Below are 27026 nucleotides of genomic sequence, written 5' to 3'. Positions count from 1 at the left end.
GCCAAATTGCATCTAGACCGTTGCATCTAGACCCTGTCTCCATCGCAGATCGCTTTCAAGAAAGAGGCTGCGCGGAAGCGCCATAAACTGCCGCCGCCCACTACAACACCCCTGCTTCCCCCTCCTGCAGGGGCGTCTGCGTGAGCAGGCGTTTGGTGTGTTAAGACACCACGTACCCGAGCATTCGAGGGTTGGACTCTCCCGCGTTCAACCGTGTGTGACTTAGCCGTGTCCGGAGAAAAGGGGATCCATGGGGTTGAGCCGATGCTGAGTATTTGGACCTTTAAGGCCCCTTGGCAGACGCAACACACCCTTTTGGCCTCGGCATCACGTAGACGGCACGCCCGGACTGACTCACCCGGAGGAAATATGTAGTTGCCATTTCCAGTTCTCTTCTCCAATTTTAGTCACCCTCTTTCATTTCCAATATTTGCTGTCCTCTCCTTACTTCTTTTTACTTCTGATTTTCAGGGAAAGAAAAGCTTGTTGGACGTAGCCACACCTGGTTATTCAGATTTGGTTATAGCAGTGGCGTACAGCTGCCGTATGTGGGACCTGTGTTCTCCAGGTTTTGCAGCTTCCCCTGGTTGGGTTCTATGGGGGGTGGCTGGCGCTGCTGCCGAAATTTTTATCTATACTTATGGAAAGTTTTTCCTTCCATTGTCTGATCGTCCGCAGAAATGAGGTCACACTCAAGACGTGTACAAGCTTTTTAGGCGCCAATTGCATACTTTCCCAAGGTTTGACGTAAGACGTTCTGAGAAAACAGAAACGTCAGCGAGAGTAATCTCACCTTTCCTAGCTGCAATATCCCTGGCGTAAGCTTTTGCCCATGTTATAATGTTTCCAAGTTGGGCAAGCGGTGATCTCTTTGTGGAACTCCGCAATAAAAAGCAACATGAAAAATATATATTCCTGTGTCTTTCGACGACATTCCAGTGAGTGTCACCACTCACCGTACTATGAATACCATTCGTGGGGTCGTTTCTGATGATGATCTGATCGAGCGATGCGAAACAACTTTTGTAGGGATGAAGTGACCAGAATGTAATAAATGTGAAACGACTTAAGATGAAGCGTGATGCTAAAGGAGATTCAAACCAAACATCTAATTCTAATATTCGGCTCAAGTGTGCTTCCGGAGATTGTCGAGACAAGCTATGTAAACATCCGAGTAGGGCCTTATACCCCTAATCTCCTCCGCTGCTTCAAACGCCAGAGGTTTGGCCCCAGTTCTCAGAAGTGCCGAGGCCGGAAAACTTGTGCCAAATGAGCCCAGTAACATCCGTTCCAATCTTGCGACTATACTCCACACTGTATGAATTGTGATGGGCCGCACGCCACGTACTCTCGGTCCTGCGCATCATGGAAGAAGGATAAAGTGATTGTTACAATCACAGGTAAAGAGAATGTATAATTCAATGAGGTATGCAGGCAGGTGTCTAACCTGCCGAAGATGAGCTTTGCCGAAGTGGCGCGTCAGGGGGTGACGTCACAACGGCCTCCGGCGACTGTCTGGCCCACGCACCGTGAGCCGGCAGTGACGCCATCGGCCCCCTCAGCGGCTGTGGCCAGCGCTGCTCTGCCATCCCAGGGGCCATCGACGTCCGGACAGGTGGCCACAAGGGTATCGTCCCTTGAGAAGAAGTCCTCTCATCAAACCAACCGCTCAAAAAAGCGAGTGTCGATCGCCCCGCAGATGGTGATGGACACATCTCCCAATCAGGCGCTGCCACCAGTGCCAAAAGGAGTGGCGAGGCCCTCGCGATCGCTCCGAAAAAGGTAAATGCCGCATCACAGGCTCGACAAAGGTTCTGTAACCTAATTTCATTCCCTTAACACACATCGCAAACATCTTTCAGAATGGACATGCAAATAGTGCTGTGGAACGTCAGGGGTATTCTTCTTAACCTTGATGACGTTAAAAAGCTCCTTCGCAAACATAGTTCGAGGGTGCTGTGTGTCCGGGAGACGCATGGGAAACCATCAAACACAAACTTTCCGACATAATGTGCCATTTTTTCGCAAGGAGACCACGACAACGCTTCCGCCTCGTTAGGCGGTGTCGCTACAATAGTCGATAACGGTGTTGGCTGTGAGCAACTACATCTCGGCACTTCTCTTGAGGCAGTTGTTGTCCGAGGAGTACTCTTCGGTGAAGTAGTCACGATCAGTTCACATTGTATCCCCCCTTTTGATCAACTTTCTATGACACAGTCGCTGGTGATGTAAACTCTCATAGCCCACTGTGGGGCGACTCTCGCTAGGGATGTGCGAGGACGCCAAATAGAAGATTGTCTGTTTTCTTCAGGCGCATCTGTGAAAGAGCCGACGTATTACAGCGTTGCAAGTAACAGATCTTGCTCGATAGTCTTAAGCATAGTATCAAGTACACTAATTACGTATTTGGAGTGGTACGAGATTGGTATAAAAACACGCTAACAAAGAACTTCAAACCTCGTAAGCTCCTAGAGGCAGTTGCTGTCCGAGGGGTGTTGTTTGAGAAGCTAGTCACTATCGGCTTTGTATACATCCTTATTATTAACTTACTAAAACCGGATATCGAAATACATACAGGAGCTTCTGGCGCCCTACACAGTCGTCGAATATTTAAACGCACATAACACTTTGTGGGGATACTCTCGTTGCGATGCAAGAGGTCGCCTAATTGAAAACAATTTTTTTCCTCAGGAGCATGTATGCTTAATAAGAAAGAGCGAACGTACCAAAGTGTGGTTCATAACATATACACCTCCACAGACTTAAGCATAGTGTCGAGTACACTAATGCCGTGCTTGGAGTGGCCCGTTCTTAAGAACTTTTTTGGGAGCCACCACTTCCCAGTTATATCCCAGGTAATCCCATCCGCGCCGGCGGTGGCGCTGGCGGTGCGGGGGAACAAAAAAAAAGAACCTGAAAGCTGGTCTTCGTGCATGGCGTTTGTCGCAAGCGTTTCCCGGTAAGCATTGCGTCTGCATAAGCTGCGGTCACTGGGAAGCGCCAACTGTAGCATACGAAGCAGGGAGGGACGTAACTACGCTTTCGTATGTAAAAGAAGGACCCGCCTAGTAAATGATTTGTGTTGTGACAGTACTATGGGAAGGCCGCGTATAGTGAAGGCTCCTGAAGAGCAGCGTGCATAGGCGCTGCTGCGGAAGTGTGGTTAAACGCATTTGTCTGTTCGGTCGTACACTCTTTGTAGCTGCACGAAATAGCGGCGCAAGCCAAGTCGCAAGCCATTGAAGCGACTTAGGTTATTAACTAGGTAAATTGCAAATGAATCTCGCCATTGGAATAAATCTAAGCTACATCGCAATGAGTAATCGTTCTACTTTGTTTCTTTACCACTTCACTGTCCAACCACCTTCCCAAAGTGGATTAGAGATCAACATTTTTCTTGAATGTCTTTTTTCCTATTCTTTCCAGCTTTTGTTAGCAGTTTTCACGCACAAAAATACGCATTTGCTGAAATCAAATAGCTCAGTGTTTGTTTTTTATTGTAACTGTATGCCTGATGATGCAGCGGGCCTTGCAACTCGCTATGGACAGGTCAACGTCTCGGAACATTGTAGACATGCCTTCAAATGGTGTGCGACCAAGCTTCACCACAAATCGCAGCGATGTTTTGGGTTCATCGCAGAGGTCGCTGGGCAGTTGAAGGTATCGGAGAAGGCTTCCATGTTTAACATTGGCACGTTGACTCTAAAGGAGATAAAAATGCGATATTTGTTAGCACGCATCAACGTAGATTTGAAGTAGCGTATTTGTTGTTTCTGTCAATGGGACGAAATGTTTTACCAGTATCCCGCCTTTCTTTCATTTGGTGTCCTGCATGCACCGAAGTTGGCTGCCGCCAACCACGATGGTAATTTATTGCGTTTTTGAATTTGTGAATGTATGTACGAATACGCCGCTATATATATTAGCGGTTTGTGAATGGCTGGTGGCTGGTACCCGTACGCTGGACAATAAAAGAAATTCTTCTTCGAACCAGAATATTCTGTATTATATGTATCTTTGATGTATGCAGCATAGTTGAAGCAAGGAAAAAGCACTACTTCCCTAATTTTCTCCGGGAATCATGAGAGTCATCCAAGAGCAGGCATATCCGACTTCGACGTAGTTATTCCTTTTCCTCTTTTTTTTCATCTCGGTAAAGCAGTCTTCCACCTTCCATATTTTGAAGTTTTGCGCGCCTTCAGAAAAATGTTCGGTCTTCCCCCTGAATGTACTTACGTGGGTCTACTTTCCTCCGTGTCACAACTAACGAACGTTTACTGATGCCTTTTTTCTAAGTTGTTTCGCCAGAATTGTAGAATTCGCAAATTAGAGTCCTGATTGGATTTCAAACTGTACAACTTGACAATTGGTTGCAGCAGTAGCTGTACGAATATTTTGGGAGCGCTTTAACGCACGGGAAAAAAGGTGTGAAGATGACTACGTTTCTGATTACTACATTTATGGGATATTGGCTCAGCGCGTGGCGCGTTTCGCGTACAAGCCACGAGATGCCGCAGCTGACAGAACGATGACACGCACATGCGACGGCGATGATCGCGCTCACAACTGCGCCTTCTCTCGCGATTCTCGCGTGATCCGTTGCGCATTACCATGCACATTGATATCTATGCTATTCGCAATTAACACGGAAACGATTACGTAGAATACTCATAGCGGATATCAAGTCTGATGCATGCGAAGCTGTACATGAAAGTACTTTGCGCATATGCTTGCCGTGAGGATTTGCGAAGATTGCCGCCAAATTTATCCTGAACGTTGTGCCATCATAGACGACCTAAATCAACCATGATGTACGTTTCGAATACCGTGAGTTATGTGAATTCTGGATGCAGCCCCAATATGCGAACCTATACAACGAGAAATGTTGCCTTCCGAATGTGTATTTAAGCAAGGAAAAGTGGTTTTCCTGAAAATGAACGCTGAGAAACGGCAATCTCTTTTACGTACATGAAAACGCTGCCTTCCGCACCTATGTATTGTATATAAAAAATTGGCGTTCCCGTTAGATACATGCCTTTCTTTAAAAAGATCCGATTCGAAATATCCTTATGTTCTTAAGCCATCTTCTTATCTTAGAAGAATATAGCGTGTTTGAAACAAATACTTTTGTGATGAATACGGCTGCGTAAATTTATGAGTAAATTATGCGCACTCGGTTAATAAATGAAAGTAATTAAAAAGTACTCTGAAAACGTCACTCTTGCAAGAGACTGGCAAATTGCGGTCAGAATTGATGTAGAGACACACCGTGTGGCCACCGCAGGTACGCATCACGTATGGAGCATGTGTGCAACCCAGCTCCTCTCTCGCAGTTCTCTCTTAACACTTGCCGCCATCTAGGGGTGCCACTACGAAGTGTCCGTGCATGACTGGCGCTTGTGTGAATATATGTTCAGAAGAGACGTGTCTGAACAAATGTAACGTAGGTGTGATTCAGTTCAGCAGGGGGAGACCCAACTTGGCGCAAAACGGGTTCCTTGAAGAGCGGCACACACGAAAGCACCCAAGTTGGTTCGACCGTTGGTTTCGAACTAGCAAAACAGCCCAGTGCCCTACCCATTAGACCATAGACTACCTAGGGACCCAAGTCAGTGAGAAAACGGTAACAGGCCCCACTAGCAGGCCCCTCAGATAGCCCCACAGATACGCAGAAAATATGCGGAAACGTGCATGAAGTTGAGGAAGAAAAATGCTAAGCGGATTAAAATAACATAAAGGGGAAACCCACTGCATTCTGGCAAACTGGCATTTCCGGCCCAACTTCGCAAGGTTTTCATTTGCTGCGCTTTTTTTTTTTTGTACAACGAAAGAAAGTATAATCCCGTTGAGGTACCTGTACGGATCAGGGCTGTGCGGGTCGTATTGAATCATGAGCTTAAGGTGCTCAGGACGGATTTTGCTGCACGAAATCTGCGGAGGAGAAGGACAATAAAGTTATTCAGTATTCAATGGCTAACGCTGCTCGTCACAAAAATCGCTTGAGCGGGACGTACCATTCCGTTTGCGATGAAAAACAGCTGATTTCCGGAGATATGTTCCAGACTTTTTAGCCGAGTGTCAATGTTCTTGTACTCCTCTTTTAGAAGTGTTTGATAGGCCTGTGAAGGAGGAATAACTTGGACTGAGAGTTTCAACATACGCGTATAAAAAATGTCGCATGGGAATGTCTAAAACATTTATCGATAAGTAAGACAGTACACAATAAGCGTAATGGATGGAACTTGTTCGCTACCAACACTCATCTTGGTAGTGATCGTTTTTGTGTTGGCACAAAGCTGTAAAGGATGATTTCCTGGGGGAGCTGTCGAAAAGAAGTCTTGCTTTGCTTAGAGTTTTGCAGTAGCTTGTCCTTTTCCTCGCATTTAGGTAGATAACCAGTGCAGAGTCACTGATAAGTGTCGCAAAGCTCCTCCCGAGCGAGACTGAGAAAAGAACTGCTGCCCTTCCTGCGCTGCCTTCTACTTTGGTGGCGCGTTAGTCAGAAGTGATAACCAATTTTTTAATTACATCCTTTGTTTTTTTGTTTTTCTCAAGTGACATATACAGGTGTCCCTTTGAGACACTGAAGATTATTTCATTGCCAAACATGAGGCCTTCATTTTTAGAAGAGGGTACAGGCCTCATTCTATGGAAGCGATTAAAAAAAAAACAAGCCCGACAGAGAAGAGCACAAGAGAAAGGGAAGTGTGTTGAAGAAGTGTTCTTGCTTTGTTCTGGCGTTTATTTTAGTTCTAAGAACATGGTTCCGGCACTAAGACCATTACTGACTTTACTTCACTTCAGTTGCGGTTATATTTAACCGAATCTTGTTTCCTAGTGCATTTCACGCCAGAAAGGCGCCAAAAAATCAGTGCAGCTCACCTCGAAAGCCAAACGGAGTCCACCATTGTCGGCAATGTCCTCGCCTACAGTGCTTTTGGCATTGAGCTGGAATGAACGAGGAACTTTAACAGCATTTCATTCAAGCATTAAACGATAGAAAAGCAGGAACATACATAAACCACGTACAATAATTGTACGTGCAGTGAATATTCAAACGCTCCCAGAAAGCTGTTTGCTCAAGTGAAGGAATGATGCGCTTGTGGGCGCATATTTGTGGCACTTAGTATATTTACGTTAACTTTTTTTTCCAATGCGTCATTCCACAGAGACCAGAGCCATTATAGCCGGCCCATCTATAGCGGAGGTATTCGTGAATAAACGTGGTAGCCGATTTGTCATATGTGTTTCTTCCAGCGGAGCCAACGTGGAAACGAGCGTCATCCTCTTCTGCCGCCGTAGTTCTGTCTCTGTCACCGGGATTGGCGGAAGCGGGATGGGAGAGGGAGCTGTCAAATCGGAGGAAAGCGTGCGTGGGCGACGCGAGGTCGGAGTGTACGAAGGTGTTGCTGTAGTAAGAGCGGGATTGCGGCACCAATCGGGTAACTGTATACAGTCCAGGCTACGCTGGAGATACCGTAGGTGTAGTGATGGGCACAGAAGCTGTAGATGAGCGGTAATGTAGCCACTGAGCATGGAATCCCTGTGGTAGTCTACTGTTCTCGATATATATATCTATATATATATATATATATATATATATATATTAAGGTGAAAGAAGCCTTCCAGTGAGGCCCGGCTCTCGATCATGCTTTCCTGGGTAGTTGATAAGCTGTGATTTCGCACTGTTTAGTTTTAAGACGATAATTAAGTACTGTTACGAATAATATGCACTAAAATTGGTGTCCTGGACAGTTCTCGCGGGGTCAGGACGGCCTTAACATGAGGTCCAGGCGGAGACGAAGTCTTGAGCTAGACTCAACATCGATGGCCGCATGTGAGAGAGCTTGAGGCCAGTGCGTAAACCCATTGTCCATATAGTGAGCATGCATGTGACATCGTGCGACACGGGAAAAGGGTCAACGACGTCAATGTGACTTGATGACGGTGCCAACTGATTGGTAGAAAATAACGAAGTGGGGATCTTGTGCTGCGTCTCATTTTAGAATGCTGGCATATGACACACAATTGCGGGCCCATTGACGAATGACATCCGTCTTCATTGTGCGGCGAAACGTTTAATGAGGTGTTATGTAGCTCTTATACGTAGATGACAGCGGCTGTCTATAAAATGAAACTCAAGGCGTCGGGAGGCCCTTGTAGTATGTGTACATGGGAGAGGCGTCGCTAAGGCTCATTAAAGCGAGTCTGACGGGCACAGTTGACGTACAAGCTGAATGAGGAGAGGACTGGCACGCAGCGCTTCGAGTGTTTATCATGCGTGGCACATAAAATGGAGTTGTCAATGTAGATGGGATATTCTAGGGCCCGCACGTCGCCCCGTTTGTAAGAAACATAGTTGTGCAGAGAGAGCCACGGAGACAAATGTGAGATGAAAAAACAAAACGTGCCCAAGTTCCTACGCTTCTAATTCGTGAAAATAAACTGAACGTCATGCATTGCACAGACCAAATTGGATTTGAATAAACTCCAAACGGAGTTATTTCTATTGGCTTTATGATGTGAGCAGGTACCAAAGAAATCTAGTGATCGGCCTTGGGGAGAACTTTCCTGAATATAATGCTATCCGCCAGATTGGATGGTTTTATTCTAAATGTCGGAAAGCAGATAATTGACGTGCATTGTGCCGGCCGACTCGCTTCAAGTCTTGTGATGTCCTCTGCCGATGTCATATGAAGCAATTCCAAAGTCTTTGCGAGAATATTAAGAAAAGTGGCAGTTCCCGGCGCTTGTTAAAGCCCCGAGCCTGCAGTTAACCCGAAGAAAAGGCTACATTACGGTTATTTTGACGATGCTGCCACAAAGACGAATGCTGTGCCTTTAGAAGACTGTGCCTTGTAGGCTTAATAACCAGAACCAAGGACGGATTAGTAAAACTGACACAGCTGTAAGAAGCTAGAAACCGCACAGGATACAGGTGGATGAGAAAGTCGTATTCCTCAACTCTTGTACTACTGTAGAACGTCACCTGCAGAGACGTGGCAACGAACTAAAGTAATGAATTTTCTTTATTGCCTTCTCTGACCTAGATTGTTGGTGCGCATCTGCAAATGTTTACTCCAATCGACAACCGAGAAACACGGCGCAAGAGTTTTTGCACATGTTCTATCCCCAGCCTTCGCGTCGATGCTTCGTAATAAATACATGACTGTGATTTTTCGAGTAGGAATAAATTTGCATGGCACGTTTCTTTAAAGAAGCTGAAGATGCCAAAAACAAGAGAAAACAATACCTTCGTCTCGCAAGAAGCAAAGGTGACAACGTTAAACCGTACTGGGAAGGAACTAAAATCTTCATTTGCTATATGCCATAATCCTACGATCACCGCACACATACCTGCACCTTGCATCTAAGTGTTTCCCTAATTACGCCGTATACTTTTAACCTTGAACGGGCGCAAAACTTCGCCATGTTGTTCGATTTCCACCGAGTTGCCAACTGTCTAAACATTCAGAAAATATTTTTTTTGCATAATCATTAGCTTCAAATAAAATCCGTTGTTGTAATAGGACGCGTTAAACGTCATAACCATTTTACTGCTTTGCACCGACACTCCTTCGTGAATAAAAAGTGTTCGAAAATTCTCACCGTCATGTTTGTTTCCTTGTCGGTGATGTTCCCGTACTCATACTGCATACATTCAGCCCTTTTCATGAACTCAGCGCGAGTTTCGTTTGTCCACCACTGTTTGAGGTTACCTTCTCCATCGTACTGACTTCCTATTAAGAGCGAAAGTTTCGTCATGTTGTTGTAAAACGTCAACCAAAGTCGGCAGTTACGTCACGCTGGGCAGTAACCTCACACTCTCTCCTTGTGCCCAATGGTGTTATCTATAGGATGATTCAGTACCCTTAGAAGGTGTACAGATTTTAGAGTAAAAAGAAAACATATGCGAGTATTAGATACTGCTGTCATGAAGATTCGCGTAATACATTACGCCACTGCATGCACCTGAAAGGCCATCTCGCATAAAATGCATTGGCTTTCTCCGCGGACTTGTGAGGCTCACTCTTATAATGCCGCTGTCTATGCTGACACAGACCATGCGACGGCCCGTACAGACGTCAGCCATGACGCCGTCGCTCACAACGATGAGTTTCTCAAGCGAATGCTCGCGTGCAAATGCACACCCCTCGTGCTTCCAGCAGACGAGGAGGCTGTGCGCCTCCCGTAGTGTCACAGCTCCCTTGTCGCACTCGAGCACCTTTGCCAGACGCCAAGCTTCAAGGGTTATCGCAGTAACATCACTTAAACGAAAACAAAGTACTGATAGGTAAATATGTGTTATCGGTGGCACTCTGCTTACTGTAAACGTTGCCATGAGAGACAACGGAGAAAGTGAACATTGCGCTGTTCATGTCTGCTTTGTTATTATAATTAACATTTATTTCCGGAATATATTAAACCTCTGCCATTGCGGTCCCGAAAAAAAGTAACAGACTCGCGTGGCACGAGCACGACAGTCGGAGAGTAAGCTGGAGGAGCGGCTCCATAGGGACTCCATTTTCGGCAGCGCGCACTATAGAGAGTCTTCGCGGCGAAGTGTCTTAGCGTCGTTTTCACGGGAAAGAACTGAACTGTCTGCCCGGCTTCGACGGCGAGCTGTGGCTGTGCAGAGAGCACACCGCTCTGTGCCTAGCGGTCTGCTCAGCCCGACGTTGCCTGGTTGCAACCACGTGCGTAGTTCTAGGATTCGCTACTGCACCAGCGGGACAACTGGTAGGTTACAGCGCACTTGCAAAGTTTCCATGCATTGACGCTACATGGCAAGCATCTCACCTTCCGCAAGGCCTTTGTCACCGCCACATTTCGAAGGGGATGCCACTAAATCATCATCATCATCATCATAATCATCATCATCTGACCAGTGGCACGATATGCTAATAATTTACTGGCGTCTCTTTGAAACACGTTGGTGACCTAGCCTGCTCAATTTAATCAGGTATGCCATGCACGTTTTGTTATTCTAGCAGTTTTGTATACAATTCCTTAATCCTTTTTTTCTTCCTCACAACTTCTATGTCTACCTTGTACCGTTGCCTATGCAACTGCTACATGGTGTGCCACCTGGCGCAATAATGTGCAACTGCAATGGAAAGTGCGCATGTATCGACGCTACGCGGCGCGCCTCTCAAATCGAGTGACTCCTCGCACGCTAAGACGCGTGTATAGGACATGTTTCCGCAGCAGTCAGACCTGGCGCAGTGGTAGAATAGTTGATTTCCACGCCGAGGGCCCGAGTTTGATCCTGGCGGGAGCTGGGTATAATTTTTTCTTATTCTTGGCGGTAGCTGCGGCGTACAACATCGCCGACCGAATCAGCTATTGAAATGAGTCCGTAACAGCTTAGGCTGTGAAAAATGTGTTATTGTGCATAAGCATTTGTTTACGAAGTATGTTTCTGTGAAGCAGTATATCAAGCATGAATTTAAATAAATTTGTATAGTCAGCAAGAGGGCTTGAGCGCCTGACGACAGCAACCATCAATTAATAATGATGTCATACGGGGAGAGTTTGTGAACAGCTGTACAGCCGGGTGAAATCTAAGGCGAAGCAGGAAGATATCGCGAATGCAGTAAAATACTACTTTGTTGCGTATTTGTAAAAACTTAAAACGAGTCCGTACATTTTTCTAGTTGGTCCTCATCGTGCGATTATGGCCTGCTTAAATTTTTATCATGCACAAAACTGGCTGGTGTGAACGCATGCGTTTGCTATTTTTTGTTTAATACAATAGGATCAATTAATTTTCATTTTCTGTACCACAGAAAGCGTTGTTCAGTTCCTACAGCTTAATCAAAGACTTACCCGTGTCGTCAAAGCCATGCGTCATTTCGTGGCCAACCACCGTGCCCATAGCTCCGAAGTTCAAGGAACTGTCGTAAAGGAAATTTATTTATTTTTTTATTTATTAGTATACCCTCAAGACCCAGAGGCCGTTACAGAGGGGGTGGGTACAATGTGAATACAAAACAAAACAAAAGGAATTTACAGTTGTGTTCAAAGGTAAAATACAGTTTTTCAGCAACTCATTCCTATTTTTGTTTATGGAATGCGAAGTGGTCACTATGTACATGATCAGCGTGCAATATAATACTTGACATCACTCGGGCAATTTGAATTTGAAAGTTACCGTTAAAATGGCACAAGGATTGCACCCTCCTGCTACCTTTTGCGCATTTATTGCGACGTCACTTTTAATCTTTTTACTGAAATTACTGAGAAGTGATTGCGTAAATATTTATCCCCGATATCAAATCACTTGCAAGGGAAAGTGTATGGAATTGGTTTTACGGTATTCTTGCTCTGTTTTTGTAAATATTGGCGCTTATCTCTTCTAGATCGTTGCATCATAAGAGACAACGAAGGCACACATTATGTGTGGTTGCAATCCGTCCGAAGACACGAAAATATCAGATGTAGTATCCACGTTTTATATAATCAAACAGGATGCTACACGTTCATTCATGTGTTTAAACAAGTAAAAGCTACTTTTATTGCCGTTGCTCAGTGGCTATGGTGTTGGGCTGCTGAGCACGAGGTCGCGGGATCGAATCCCGGCCACGGCGGCCGCATTTCGATGGGGGCGAAATGCGAAAACACCCGTGTGCTTAGATTTAGGTGCACGTTAAAGAACCCCAGGTGGTCAAAATTTCCGGAGTCCTCCACTACGGCGTGCCTCATAATCAGAAAGTGGTTTTGGCACGTAAAACCCCAAATATTATTATTATTATTATTACTTTTATTGCAGCAAACGTCAGGAGATGGTTACTTTCACCACTTAAATAGACATGCTTACATAGACATGCAATCAAACATGCTGCTTCCGAAAGGAAACTTTCGTGTTCGTGACATAGCACGTGGTGTTAAGAGCTGGTATTAGCATTGAAACCTTGGTTTCTTTTTTTTAAATTTGAACCAATGGCTTTGCAATGAAGAACTTTTTGAATTAGATGTTATGGGAAGTTCCCCTGGATGTTTGACTATGCGGCATGCTGAGTGACATACCATGTGCATGTGCCGACATCCTATTCTTTAACACTACTGCGCGTGTGTAGAATGGCCAGCCATTGAACGCCACCTTACGGCGGTGGAGTGACGCAATCAGCAAGAGCAAGAGAGATTAGCGAGAGATCAAGTTCTTGCTGATGTGGTCGGTTCGCGCGGTACTGTTAAAGAACCCGTCGTCTGCACATGTGCATTTTATGCGTAATGTGAACGGTCTTGCTTCTGACTTGAAAAGTGATCATGATCCTTAGCTCCCTTGGCGTTTCAGGAGGGTATATTTTGTGCCATCATCAGAAAAACTAAATAAGGAAGCACGCAATTGTTTTTGAATATAGGTATACTTATTTCAACAGCGAACATCGATTTACAAGCTGGAGTTCACGTTGAATTGTTAGAACGTTTACCTATTCTTCTTTCCTCCGATGAGAGTTCAGTTTTTTATCATGAGTTGCTGGTGAGATGCATTAGTTGAGAGGGTGCCACATGTCGCTAAGCATCGTTGAGAAATCTGATTTCAGTAGTTCCAGAAGGAAGGAGTGTTTTCTCGTGGAATTGGTCCTACAGTAAAGGATGAAATTTTGGGTAGACTAAAACGAAACTATAACCTCGTGCCTTCTGCATTGGCATGCATGAAAAACGCAATTGTGCTTTCATTTGAACTGGTTCACTGGTCGCAAAATGAAATTTGTGATCCTGATATGCAAATGATGTTCTAGCCACTATTGGAAACAACTACTCTCAAGCTTCTAGAGTGCCGCTGAAACCCAGGTACTGACGAACCACTTCAGAACAAAAGTTTACACTCTCAGCTTGCTTAATCTAAAGTAACAATAATTTCAACTAAATATGTCAGAGCCTTTGAAGCAGCGATAACTCATACGCTTCAGATTGCTTCGAGTTGTATGAATTTTCAACTCCTGTATTAATTTTCAACTGCGCGACCGGCGCAACACTCAGAACACAGTGGCTATTTTATAGTAACTAGAAATTATAATATCGTATTTCTTTTCGCAAGTGATATCTGGAAGATCACGTTGCATGGAGAATGTGGCCGCCCTCGAGCAATGCAGTAGGGGTTACATCACTGTTAGGAAAATGAAGCATTATTTCACCGCAAGATGCACTATTGGGTTTACCGAAATGTGGCAATAAGGATATTCTGCGTTCTGAAAGAAAGCAAAGCTCGTACACTTTCAAAGCAGATTAGGCTAACCACATTTAGAGTAATTCAAATTCCCTATTCAAGTGGGTAGCATTTCCCGCATTCGCTGACTCACCGCGGAAGTCCATATTCATAGAAGACGCCTTGAAGAATCCCCGAAGGAAACACTGCACACATAGCGATAATCACGTTCTGGCTGTAAAGGAAAACTATCTTTACAAAGCTAGTGAGAATGTTATGAAGTTCAAATGTTTTACAGATACAAGGCACCAGCGCAAACCATACTAAGTAGTGAATGTAAATATGAAGTGGTAGACCGCCAAAAACAAAAAAAGAAACACAGGGCGACTTGTGTAAAGCATTTCGAAAAATATTTAAAGAAACTTTTAGCTTATGTCAACACTATTATTTATATATTAATAAATGCCAGCTTTGATGCATCTCTCGGCGTAGGAATGCCTGTTAACAAATTTCACAACCAACAACACACACAGCACACATTGGCGCAGTTGAATGATATGTCACCCGTGATAGAAGTGTACCACTCCTATCACGAGGAGCATTGTCGGAAACGTAGCACTATTCATGAAAGGAAAATGCAGTTCGATGGTGCAAAAATTGTTGATGACGTATTCACAATCCTTTTTACGGTAGCATGGTACACGTATCGCTCTTTTATTCATTTCACGTCTTATTTTCCTATTTTTAACCTCAAAATAATAGTTAGACTTAGGCGAAAATATGCGCAAGATTTGTCTGTTTCGTCGTTTTAATGGATGAAGGCATGCGCTCTTTGGAGAAATAATTTTTTTGAACCTTTGTAAACTTGCCTTAGCTTTGCTGCATTGGAGCCAATAGTTCATTAACGAAAATGCCATTGACATTGTCACTTGATGAGAACTGCATTTGCCTCAAATTTCTACTTCTGATTGAGGAAGCTTTAAGAGATTGCTTAACCTCTGTCGTATATGCGCATTTGACGACGCTAAACGTCACGTACTTGTCATGAGTTTTGTCACGACTTTTGCGCCATTGTGGTCTTGCTAGTTTCAATGGTTCGTGCCGACAGTTTTGCTGTACACTCTTAAGAAAAATTGCACCCTTTTACCACACAACAATAATCATCATCTGTCTCTTCCGCATTTCCCTTATTTAATGCAGCGAGCCAGGTATATTCCAGTAACGAACGGCATGCGCGTTATCAGCATGACGTAGCATTCCCGACAGGAAACTAGCGGGCGCGCCGTTTTCAAGAAAGGAAACGCAAGCAAGGCTGATGACGATTATTGTTGTGTGGCAGAGATACGCCCCAAAGGGTGTAACATTGCCTAAGTGTGCAGGTATGTAAGTAGCTTGGTGAGGTTCGTTGGATCGGATTTTTCGAATATTCGCTGCGTTAAGAATTCATTGAAAATTTTCTCAACTCCTATGTACGTATGGTTGTCGACGGTATGGACACTTATTTTCCTTCATCGAAATGGGGCTACAGAACGGTTCAATAAAGATACAAAGAAACAAAAAGTTAGACGTGACTGTGCTAGTGGTGAATGAACAGAAATGATCAGAGTGGAAGGCATTTTTTTCTTATTTTGTTGTTGTCGCTATTGGTGTCGTAAAGTGCACTTCAGCATATTATTCTCGAAAAAACAGCGAGTTAACAATTTCAGGGCTTGACAAGATAAAAGCCGTTCTATAATAATCATTGCTAAGTAAATAAACAAAGTATAACGTATAAATAATAATTATTGGTAGAAAACAAGTTACAAGTATTGGCAAGTGGGGGCCTTTCTCAACAACTAAAGGAAAGCCATAATGTTACCATGCTTTAAAGAGACGCGAGAGAACGAGCATCTAAAGCTAATGATCTATTACAATTTTATCAACATATTGTAACGTTATTGAGAAATGCATATTTAGTAAAAAAAAATAGGCGATTCAGCCTCGAAGTTGTCTCGAGCGTTTTTCAATGGCCTCACTAAGGTGTCTGATTTATTGTTCAGTCTTAACCTTCAGTCATGCAAAACGTTAGTCAAACTAAACTGCCACGCCATTTCAGTGGTTGGTTCTTGCACCTTCCTAGAGGTCATGATCAATTGCAACCTAAAGTGACCGAGCACGACTCACACCTAAAGAACAGAACGAAAGCAGCTTATTACTAAATAAATCTAAATAAGGAGCGTAATTATTTAGTCCATGAAGAATTATAAATCTTCATTATGCCAATTTATGGCATGTGAAAGTGAGCAGTTAAGATTAAAGAGTTTTGCTAATATCAAGCCAGCACTTATTGTTGCTTTGATAACATCAAGCATTGTTATTAGCACGCTTTAGCGTGCTAATAACAGTACTTTTTAGCAATCATATTCTAACGAGTTAGGTACGTTTTCAGTGGACTTAATCTTTTAAATAGCACTACTAGATTGGCTCATAACAACAATTCTCTTTTACTAAAAACTCGGAATTCTGAGTTTACCGATAACTACGGTAAACTGAATTATTAGCGATTTGGCCTTGTAGAATACTATCTCTATAACAATTAAGGCGCCTTATTCATTGCCCGTATGTACGGGATAGCTGATCTCGCTTCTAACAGACAGATGAATATTACATTCCAAAAGGTTCTAGTTGCATGCACTGTTTCTTTATTGACTTTTCAATATATTTACTAAAGCATAACGTGTAATATTAACCACAACTGTTTTCACTTTAGAGCATTCGAATACGTTGCCAATCATCATCTGTGAGTGAGCCTCGTTTTCCAGAAACGTTTTTCTTTTTCTGAAATCTTGCGCTTCTGTGCGGCGTTTCTGACTATCCTCAATTCGTTCGTGTGAGGAGCCCAGACAATGTTCTGCCGTCTGCTGCTGGCATGGGCGCTGCGCGCATGCGCAGTGTCTGCGCGGAAGCGTTTTCAACTGAGCTGCTGTAAGTGCGCACTTGTCTGAGCGGTGAGAAAAAGTAAACGTCTAGCTGACGTTACCTGCAATATCTCTGGCCGCTGACTTGCGCCGACAGCTCGCCGTGGGTCTGACCTTGTGCCGGATTGAAGTGCGGTACCAGCAGCACTATACTGGCCCCGCTCCTTGTCACGCAAATGTTGTGATGTGTTTTTTTAAGCTACCATACCATTAGGTTTTGCGCAGCCGCAGTTTGCCTCGTGTGCTACATTGTTCTAACATTGTTATACCAGTGTTACAACATTGTTCGGCACTCGAACCAGCATTGGAACACCGTCCGAGGTGTTCAAACTCCCCGCTAAATCCGGGTATTGCTTCCGTAGCTTTCCACTTCGGCCGAAACTCCGAATGTTTCGAGGAAGCATTTGTTGTTCTGTAGCATATATAGTTCCGTAGAGAACAGGGCTTTAAACCTGCGCATCTGCGTGAGTAGGGCAGATGACTATACGCATATGCCAACTCGATATGTGCGCGGTCCACCTTTGAGCCATGTCTGGAGAAGGCGCAGTTTTCTTAATACGGTAGTCTGCGGGAAAGCTTCAGAAAAACGCTGCCATTGCAAAAAACAGAAAAAGACGTGCAGAATAAACTCTTATCTTGGATTCTAGGTGAAGCTGATAATCAAATGCTATAAAATTTCCCACTTAATTCCTGCGTCCTTGGAGTAAAAGAAGCTGGCGTGTTCTCGCTTAACCGTGGTACGCAGCACGACATCAGCAGAGATCAGCTTAAATGGCGGGTTGGCGTTGGCACGATAGTTGTACACGTGTGATTTTTACCTGCGGAATATAACCAACCCTTATATGTAGCTTTCATTGATTACGAGAAAGCATTTGATTCTGTCGAAACCTCAGCAGTCATGGAGGCATTACGGAATCAGGGTGTAGACGAGCCGTATGTAAAAATACTGAAAGATATCTATAGCGGCTCCACAGCCACCATAGTCCTCTATAAAGAAAGCAACAAAATCCCAGTAAAGAAAGGTGTCAGGCAGGGAGATACGATATCTCCAATGCTATTCACAGCATGTTTACAGGAGGTATTCAGAGACCTGGATTGGGAAGAAATGGGGATAAAAGTTAATGGAGAATATCTTAGTAACTTGCGATTCGCTGATGATATTGCCTTACTTAGTAACTCAGGGGACCAACTGCAATGCATGCTCACTGACCTGGAGAGGCAAAGCAGAAGAGTGGGTCTAAAAATTAATCTGCAGAAAACTAAAGTAATGTTTAACAGTCTCGGAAGAGAACAGCAATTTACAATAGGCAGCGAGGCCCTGGAAGTCGTAAGGGAATACATCTACTTAGGGCAGGTAGTGACGGCGGATCCGGATCATGAGACGGAAATAATCAGAAGAATAAGAATGGGCTGGGCTGCGTTTGGCAGGCATTCTCAGATCATGAACAGCATGTTGCCATTATCCCTCAAGAGAACAGTGTATAATAGCTGTGTCTTACCAGTACTCACCTACGGGGCAGAAACATGGAGGCTTACGAAAAGGGTTCTACTTAAATTGAGGACGACGCAACGAGCTATGGAAAGAAGAATGATAGGTGTAACGTTAAGGGATAAGAAAAGAGCAGATTGGGTGAGGGAACAAACGAGAGTTAATGACATCTTAGTTGAAATCAAGAAAAAGAAATGGCATGGGCAGGACATGTAATGAGGAGGGAAGATAACCGATGGTCATTAAGGGTTACGGACTGGATTCCAAGGGAAGGGAAGCGTAGCAGGGGGCGGCAGAAAGTTAGGTGGGCGGATGAGATTAAGAAGTTTGCAGGGACGGCATGGCCACAATTAGTACATGACCGGGGCTGCTGGAGAAATATGGGAGAGGCCTTTGCCCTGCAGTGGGCGTAACCAGGCTGATGATGATGATGATGATTTTTACCTTATGCATAGAGCACCGTGCTTCTCTATTAGAGAACCGAGGTTGCAAATTGTACAGGTGATGACATAAGACAGCAGCAGCACCCAGCAACCATGGTGGGGAAAGCCCGGGAGGGTCCGAAAAGAAAGCTTCGGTTTAAAAGTAGGCTTTCAATTTGGCGAAAAACAATCATTTTCACACTCACCCATTTCGTTGCCATTGGGGTAGTAGAAAGCATCGACAACCGCTGCGCCGAAGAACCAGCTAAATTAAATGAGAAAAGGTACATTGGCATGAGTCACGACCAGCGAATGCGTCCTCATCCGACTTAACCGGCATTAAAGAATGCAACGTGGGTACAGCTACTGCGCAGATAACTTTGGCACGCTCCTTTATTCCACCTTAAACAAATCACGTATTGTACCAGTTTGGCCAATAGTTAGAGCATTCTGCACAACCGAAGAGAATACCCACCAGTTCTAGACAAAAAATTCATTCGACTCTCAGTATTTTATTGGAAATAATTTTTGCGTACGCCTTCTTTCTGAGCACGAACTGGAACGCAACGGTCACTTTGCTGCAACGGAAATGTGTACTCAAAAAGGTAAAAGTTTTGGATTGAGTGTAACTAACACTCGAAAATTATGGGCTTGGAATGTCGAATCGAATACAAGGAAACGAAAGGTAAGGAATGAAAATATGCCACGAGCTCAGATTATTGTCTTGAATTAACTCAATTATCCTAAACAGTCGATTAAACTGCACAACTTCCTCATTTTTAGTGGAAAATTAAAAAAAAATGGTATTGGCTGCTCTTAGAACGAGCCCACTCATGCTTCAGGCACATAGTGGATCGTCAGGGGTTGAAGCAAGAGAGGACATTCTACAGAATCTACGCTCAAGAAATTCGCTTTGCGTGTTTCTGTATGCGCAAATGTTCATCACTTACTCAGCATCCCTGTCATATGGTCGTCGCAATTTCTCCATTTGCCGTTTCCAGTTGTTTTCTCTTATTGCGTAAAGCATTTCCCCATAGGAAGCATTCAGGGGCAGTTGAGGCACCTGAAGTAGTTAGTTGTTGGTGGGTGCTATTGTACAGAGCGAGATGACTGTTTTTGTTTGTTTGTTTGTTTTGGTAAAGTAGAAAGCTTTAAGCTACAGCTACCAATCTGCCTCCACTGCTAGCGTCACGCAAAGTAGCACATGCTAAGCAGTATAGCTGAGGCACTCGCAGATTACATCTGACTGGGTGGTAACGATAGCAGCAGATCGGCAAGAATATCTTGGAACTGTCCTATTACCAGAAATTAATTATCACTTAAGTATCCCTACGTGATCTGAATGAAAAAAAACACATTAGGACTTCTCTAATTGATCGGTTACGTCATACACTGCCAGCTCTCCTTCACAACTCTAACTCAATCCACTTTGCTCTAATTTGCCCCAGCCTTTATCCATATTAATCCACTTTCCCTCTTTAATTCACTTTAACCCACCTTTCTCCTAATTCGTATTAACCTTAATCTACTTTAATCCACCTTGCTCTAATTTATACCAGCCTTCATCCGCCTTAATCCACTAACCTCGCAGCCAGATACGATGTGACGTATCCAATGTGTTAAGCATTCCCTTATTCAGCCAGAACCGTAGAGCCGTCTTGGCGTCGTAGAAGCGCGCTCGCCTACCACGCCGAGTACCTGGTTCAATTCTCACCCAGACCAAAACATACCGGATTATCTTCTCAATCCGATCAATCACCTTGTTTACAGGAAACTCCATGATAAATCTGACGTCATTTCGAGCATTTCTTAACGTTCGTTTACTCTTTGCGCCGTCAGCCATATTTTTCCAGTGATAGGTTGATTAAGCCGGATTTTCTTCCTCATGGGACATATAACGCTTTCGCATTAATAACTGCATAGGGCGTAGCAGTGGCACGAAATGTGTTAGTTTCATTGCAGAAATATTAACCGTATGTATTGTGATCACGTTTATGGATGTCGTGGGCTTGTATATTTGTTAGTAAGAAAAAGTTTTAATAACAATGATATTCATTAGGTTATACTTTAAATAAAGGTTGGCGGCCGAATAAGTGCATAAGAAAACAAATTTAAAATGGTAACCTATTGTTGCCCTTTGGAGCAGACCGTTATCGGGTGAATTAAAGTAATTGTTACACCAAATTATAATGCCTTTAGGAACGAATGTAAAAGAAAGTTAGCGGCAAGGTTTTGTGCGGTGAATCAACTGATTATCACTTATTCCCGTGTACAAGTTGTCACAATTTCAATATTTATTGGTAGTTCAAAATTATATCAGGATTCCAATCTAAATCTGCCAATATGCCAAAAGCACACGCAATTTTCCTAACTTGATAACTGTCTACTCACAAATTTGTAAAGTCCCTCAAGGTACGTCTTGTTGAACAGCCAGTCAGGATACGCAATTTTGGATCCGATTTTCACCAACTGAAAGATGGCGAAAGTAAAAAATTCATGCTCTGAGAAAGCACACCTCGCGTCATAACTGCTGCACGCGCAAAAGTGTTACTTCACCAAATTTACGCTTTCATGTCCCCAGTGGTTATTGTCCTACGAACGTGGGTTCAGTTTCGTTTAAGTTACTGACGCTTATTCAACATGAAATGACGTGCGCACATTTATACACTAGCAACCTCTTGCTCGTGTAATTGGTACTGACGGTTCGTAAGTTAAGGATGATTTCAGCCGCCGGTATATTAGAGACACTCCAGAAGAAACTGTGCAGGCCTAGGTACTGCCTAATTTGTCTATTAGAACATGAACCAATAACTGTTTCTTTCGTGAACCTAAATGTCCCGAAGATAACAACATGACCGCAAAAAATTGTAAGCGCTGAAACATCGATATGCATTTCAAATAGATAGGAGGAAGATATCACAGAACTCACACTAGGGAAAGTTTGCGTGGAATCCTGCTTTGTCGCGAAAATTTAGGCACGATATATTACAGCGAAGCTGCTAGCCTCAAGTTGGTCGGGATTTTTCGGCTTGTGCTCACCTAAAAAAACCGCACAGCCACCATGGAAGCTGGAAAAGGGCTTTGTCTTTCCGTCTTCGCGTAAAATAATCCCGTTTTCTCGTATATTCGAATAACAGCCCGAAGCTAACAAGTCTGCAGCTTGTGTGTAAGTCGTATCTTACGCATTTTCTGACGCAATTTGCATTTAAACATTCGTTTAGCTCAATAAGGCACTTGCACTTGGCGGAGGGCCAGGATAAATGGGGATAAACGCTGCACTATTGCACGCGTGCGCGCACGCATCATGTACGTCGCTTATGGCGGTGGTGCTTGTGTAATGTCCTCTAACGTCGGCAACAGCTTCGCTGTACATCTGCTTCGACAGGGTGGAATCGAGGAGTATGTTTTCTCGTTTTATTCAGTACGACGAAAGCTGGTAAGGCTAAAAGTTAACAAAACTGCGAAATTACTAACAACAAAAACAACGCCGGTAGTCGTCACAATCAAGGAAATCATTGTGTTCTACTACATTTATACAATAATAACAAGATAGCTACGTACCTTTGTCACTGCTGCAGCTCTAGTCTCCTCGTCCATCCATTTAAGTGTTTGCAACGATTCATTGAAGGCAACTCTGATCCTTCTCACAAGATCTTCGACCTGAAAGATGACCTAGCTTATTTACCGAACGTTGTGAAGTAAAGTGTGTAAGTGATTGTACCGAGTTATTTTAGGGTATTCCGGCAGATGTTCGGCGTCGGTAAGTCCGTCCAGTCAGAACGCTAATCTAACACGAAGACCACGGCCATGTTACTGTGACTGGGTAACTGTCAATGTGGTCGGATCTCAAGTAGCGGGCCGAGGTTGTCTTACCCGGGCATACATTGCGGTACACTTACAATAAAGCAATTATTGCTTTTGTTCTGTACAGACGACCTCGTCGCTACTTCCCTCCGAGCACAATACGAGCTCGACAGATGTTATGGCATTAGAAATAGCGACATCTGTATATTGCAAACAGCGTCCTAACTAAACCAATTTCAATGATCACGCAGTTCGCGACACAAAGCTGGGGTCAGAATTATGCAAGCGAACTTGCACACGTTTGTGTATAACATTGAACCCCACTGCTCCAATGATAAGCCTTGGTGCTATATCTGAATTTGTAAGTACTCTGAATAGACACACACAGGAAATGCTAGGAAAGTGGGTTGGCAATAAAAAAAAGACAGCGTGTTCAAGTCGGTCTTGTTAATTGCGCATGCATATTTTGATGTATTTCATGTTACGCCACATCCATGTATGTATATAAACCACTTGACTTCCTACCATTAGAACCAGTTGAAAGTTTGCGCTTGTGTCTGTTGTTCCCCTGACCTCGCTCCAAGTGGTACGCAAATAGCATTGATCTGGACTAGTTGGTCACAATTCATAACTAGTACCCGTTTAAGAAAACGGTTTACCGCTGCAGTGGTTGTTGCAGAGGTCTCCTGCTAACTTCTCTTGCAAAAATATGATGAAACTTACGTCATCGCCTGACAAGAGGCTACCTGGCCTGCGTAAGCGTGCCCCGTCCAAGCCTAACAGGTAGCCTTTGCTAACCTTCTTGCCGCTTTCACGGGAAGTAGGTGGTGTTGTAGACAATCACTATGCTTGATCTCACTTCGGAAGCAAAGGTCGGGCGTTTTCGTGTCTTTAGATTAGTTCTCAATAAGGAGAAATGAAAGCCTAGTCTATGGTCACAGATAGGCATCTCGAAATATCACTCCAGCGAAACGGTTGAGCCATCTGTCACCTCTACTACAAACGCACCACGTAATTACCAGTTGCGCTCGAGCACCTGAACATGGCAGGCTTAAAGATTTTCACACTTCTCTTGGAAGTCCTACTTCTGAGCTATTTCCTGATAATAAAATTTGTCTGTCGCTCTCTCTCTCTCTTTTCTGGAGGCACTCTTAAGTGGCCTTCATTTGCCGTAGGAGCTGCTGCTCAAGTCGTTTTCGCTTAGTGCAGACTACGACTTCTAATATATAGAAAGAATTTGTTGGCTATTAAACAAAGATGTTTCTATCCGCTTGATATATAAATGATCATTACACCTATTTTTACCTATCGATGATTTTTCTGTTTTTCACTGGCCCTTTCGGGAGTGCATTCTCCTTGCCCGAGCAACAATTAAGCGCTGCGCTTCATAAACGACCTAGACCACGCGAATTAAGCAACCATACTCTTGTGGTGGTGAGCTGTAGAAAGTAGTGGGTCTAGCCTCGCGATCGACGCCGGCTGTTGGTCCACCTGAGCATCTGTTTCACTGAAACGTGGTATGTGGCGCCGCATGTGAATCAAACTAATTCTTTAGGAAAGCGAAAGAAAGAGTTGTAGCCTCCTTGCTTTCTATAATGGGCGCTTCGGGGAATATATGGTGGTGCGGCACGCGTGCGGTTATGCTTCTCAAGCACAGCATGCTCATCTCGGCACTTTGGGCAAGACCACAGAAACTGTAAAATGCTTCCTGTCTCATCGCGTGCAGTGCTGTTCAGAGAATCGATACGCTCCGTGTCCTAAATAATCATGCTAGTGTATTATCAGATCGTATGTGTTGTGATCAAAGTGTTCATATTTTACAGCACAGCCTTTCATTACAGAGCGTTCATCGAACGAGTTTTCAGTGTCACTGCCATTTGTTCACGAAAGAACCAGGGAATAAAACCGAAGTAAATGTTGAAAAGGAATTCGTGTGAAGAGCTGCAGTGGACGCATTGAAAGAGCGAGTCCAGCTCTTCCTATTTATCATATTTGTGCAATGTTAATAAATTTACTGACGTTAGAGCAAGCGATTATTTTTTAGTAATTGCTGAGTTATCTTCGTGGGGCTATAATTGGGAACCGTAAGCAATTAAGCTTTTAAAGAAGTAACTGTAATAGTAATCGGCAAGTTTTCGTTCGATAACGTGCACAAGTCTGGCAATGACAAAGATTGGCATATTTGGAGAGGTGTTGGCCTCATGTGACAACGCACTTACCATTGCCTTAGATTGGCGTTACTTCAGGCAGCATAGCCGAGCGTATATGCTTCGCGAGCTCGTGCATGAATGGTCAAATGCTTTCTAATGGTTTTATAAATGTTTATTTACTTCTGCACGCATATTCTACATGCGTGTGCATCTAGTTGTTGAAGTTTACTTCATGTTTCAGTGACGTGGGAGTAGCAACCATGCTTGCCTCCATGAGGAGCGACAGCTGCATCGACAGGCAAGAAATTCAACAGCGTGTAGCTTCTGCGACGACACTTGCAGCTACATTGTTCAAAACTCAAATCGTCCTAAAATTGTTTTCGGGAGTGAATGGAAAGTTCAAATGCGCTTCCATGTTGAAGACTCATAACTATAATGCGGTTATTATTCTTAAGTACGTCGAATTCGCTAGGTTTCCGCACTACATATTTACTACTTGTGAAAGAAATCTGCAATTTCACTCTAAAACTTAGTGGCCAGGACCAACTAGTGACACCTGTGGTATTTTTAGAGACACCTGCCACTGCTTGTCTTCGGAAGAAGTTATAAGTTAACCGCCTAGAAAATACTGTGGGTGCTACATGACAGAGTATTTGAGGGTCAATAAATGCACCTTTGACTCTTGATACAAAGAAATCACTGAGCTTTGAAAGTTCAGACACCATCGTGGGTCGGCCGATGTTAGAGAGCCGTTCCCATGCCCATAATGAAAGTGACATTCTAATAGCAGAAAACCTTATTTTTTTTGCTGAGATGGGTTTGATGCTGACTTGTTTACACGTTTTTGTCGTGCCACCAATCATTTGGACTTATTCTTTGTAGTTGCGTTTGTTTGCCTATGACTGCTCACTTGGGATATTGGTTTACCAAGCTGTCATTCTTTCAATGAATAAGTTGCAGTGCTCTTCCTGAAACAGCCCTTTTATACACTGCGTTTGACCTTACCTCTTTCTTGGCCTCATGGTTGAACTTGTGCTTCACGTAGATGTAGTCTACACTCTCGACCATGCGTTTTTTTACCTCTGCGACGCACAATTTCCACCTGGGCTTATTAACGCGCACTCCCTTTTTCACTTTGAGAAGCTCGAAGGAAGCATTCCTGAAGTCTTTAGATCCTGTCGCAGCCCATTCCAGCATGTGACGCAGACCAACGTAGTTGAACAGCGTGTCACTGCAAAAGGAAGTTTGACCATGACGCTTTTCTTTGCGCAAGGGATACGCCCCTATAGCGGGGAAACAGTTGTGATAAATAAATTTTGTGGTGGACGAGGAAAAGGAACCGTGAGGCTGGAGCCAACGTTTTGACAGAGGGACTTTTCTTGAGCTTGTCAAAAACGAATTACGTTGTAAAATGTGCGCAGTAGTGTTTTACGTAAAACATGCACACACTTCATGATAAGAGCCTTTAACGTCAGTCTCCTATTTCAAAAGGAATGCTGAGCATACAGAAGCACGTCTTATGAGATCTTAGGCCTACCACAAGATGTACGCTGCCACGAACGCCTTGAACAACTTCCTTACGTTAGGGTAGAATGTTATCTGCTGTGCTGTTTATTATTGAGCAATCAAATCTCCTATGTGTGATGTGCTATTTGGCGTGCTCTTCCACTGTTCAGTGATACTTTGACTAATGCGATTCAATTCATTCTTCACCTTTCGGAAAGTGTGGGAATAGTTGACATTGCGTTAACTCGCCTTTAGGAGTTCTGTATACGGTACGCACGTTGAGATATGACTTACGCGTCAGCACGTTGTAGAAATTCATTTAGCTTTTTATAGTAGTCCAGTGCGACGAGTTCAACGGTCTCGTTGTGAGCTAATGTAATGTTTACTTTACAGAATTCTTTTTGAAGTAGAGCATGGATCGGTATCTGAAAATAAGAAAGAGGGAAAACTGTTGCCTAATGTTTCAGAATCCATGTATAACAAATAAAGCTTTCGGATAGCATAACTTTTCAAAAGTTTATGCCATCTGATTTCGAGGTACTGGAA

General features: G+C 43.8%; 1 protein-coding gene across 1 annotated transcript in view; it reads right to left on the bottom strand.

Moving 5' to 3' along the window:
• Nucleotides 1-3485: 3485 nt before the first annotated feature.
• The window catches only part of LOC142560216 (neprilysin-1-like), a 36593-nt gene continuing 13052 nt past the window's right edge, over nucleotides 3486-27026 (bottom strand). Inside the window, exons 9-21 of the mRNA XM_075672150.1 lie at nucleotides 26775-26905; nucleotides 25980-26205; nucleotides 22582-22680; nucleotides 21412-21489; nucleotides 19971-20083; nucleotides 19227-19285; nucleotides 14307-14358; nucleotides 11830-11897; nucleotides 9610-9740; nucleotides 6883-6948; nucleotides 6015-6119; nucleotides 5855-5931; nucleotides 3486-3702 (exon numbers count right to left, since the gene is read on the bottom strand). Of these exons, the coding sequence (XP_075528265.1) occupies nucleotides 3603-3702; nucleotides 5855-5931; nucleotides 6015-6119; nucleotides 6883-6948; nucleotides 9610-9740; nucleotides 11830-11897; nucleotides 14307-14358; nucleotides 19227-19285; nucleotides 19971-20083; nucleotides 21412-21489; nucleotides 22582-22680; nucleotides 25980-26205; nucleotides 26775-26905 (1305 nt within the window). The 3' untranslated portion in view covers nucleotides 3486-3602. The remainder of the gene's footprint in view (nucleotides 3703-5854; nucleotides 5932-6014; nucleotides 6120-6882; nucleotides 6949-9609; nucleotides 9741-11829; nucleotides 11898-14306; nucleotides 14359-19226; nucleotides 19286-19970; nucleotides 20084-21411; nucleotides 21490-22581; nucleotides 22681-25979; nucleotides 26206-26774; nucleotides 26906-27026) is intronic.

The sequence above is a fragment of the Dermacentor variabilis genome, chromosome 10 (genome assembly GCF_050947875.1).
Source record: "Dermacentor variabilis isolate Ectoservices chromosome 10, ASM5094787v1, whole genome shotgun sequence".
Classification (NCBI taxonomy): domain Eukaryota; kingdom Metazoa; phylum Arthropoda; class Arachnida; order Ixodida; family Ixodidae; genus Dermacentor; species Dermacentor variabilis.
The sequence above is the reverse complement of the archived record's forward strand: the minus strand, read 5'-3'. Positions and strand labels throughout refer to the sequence as shown.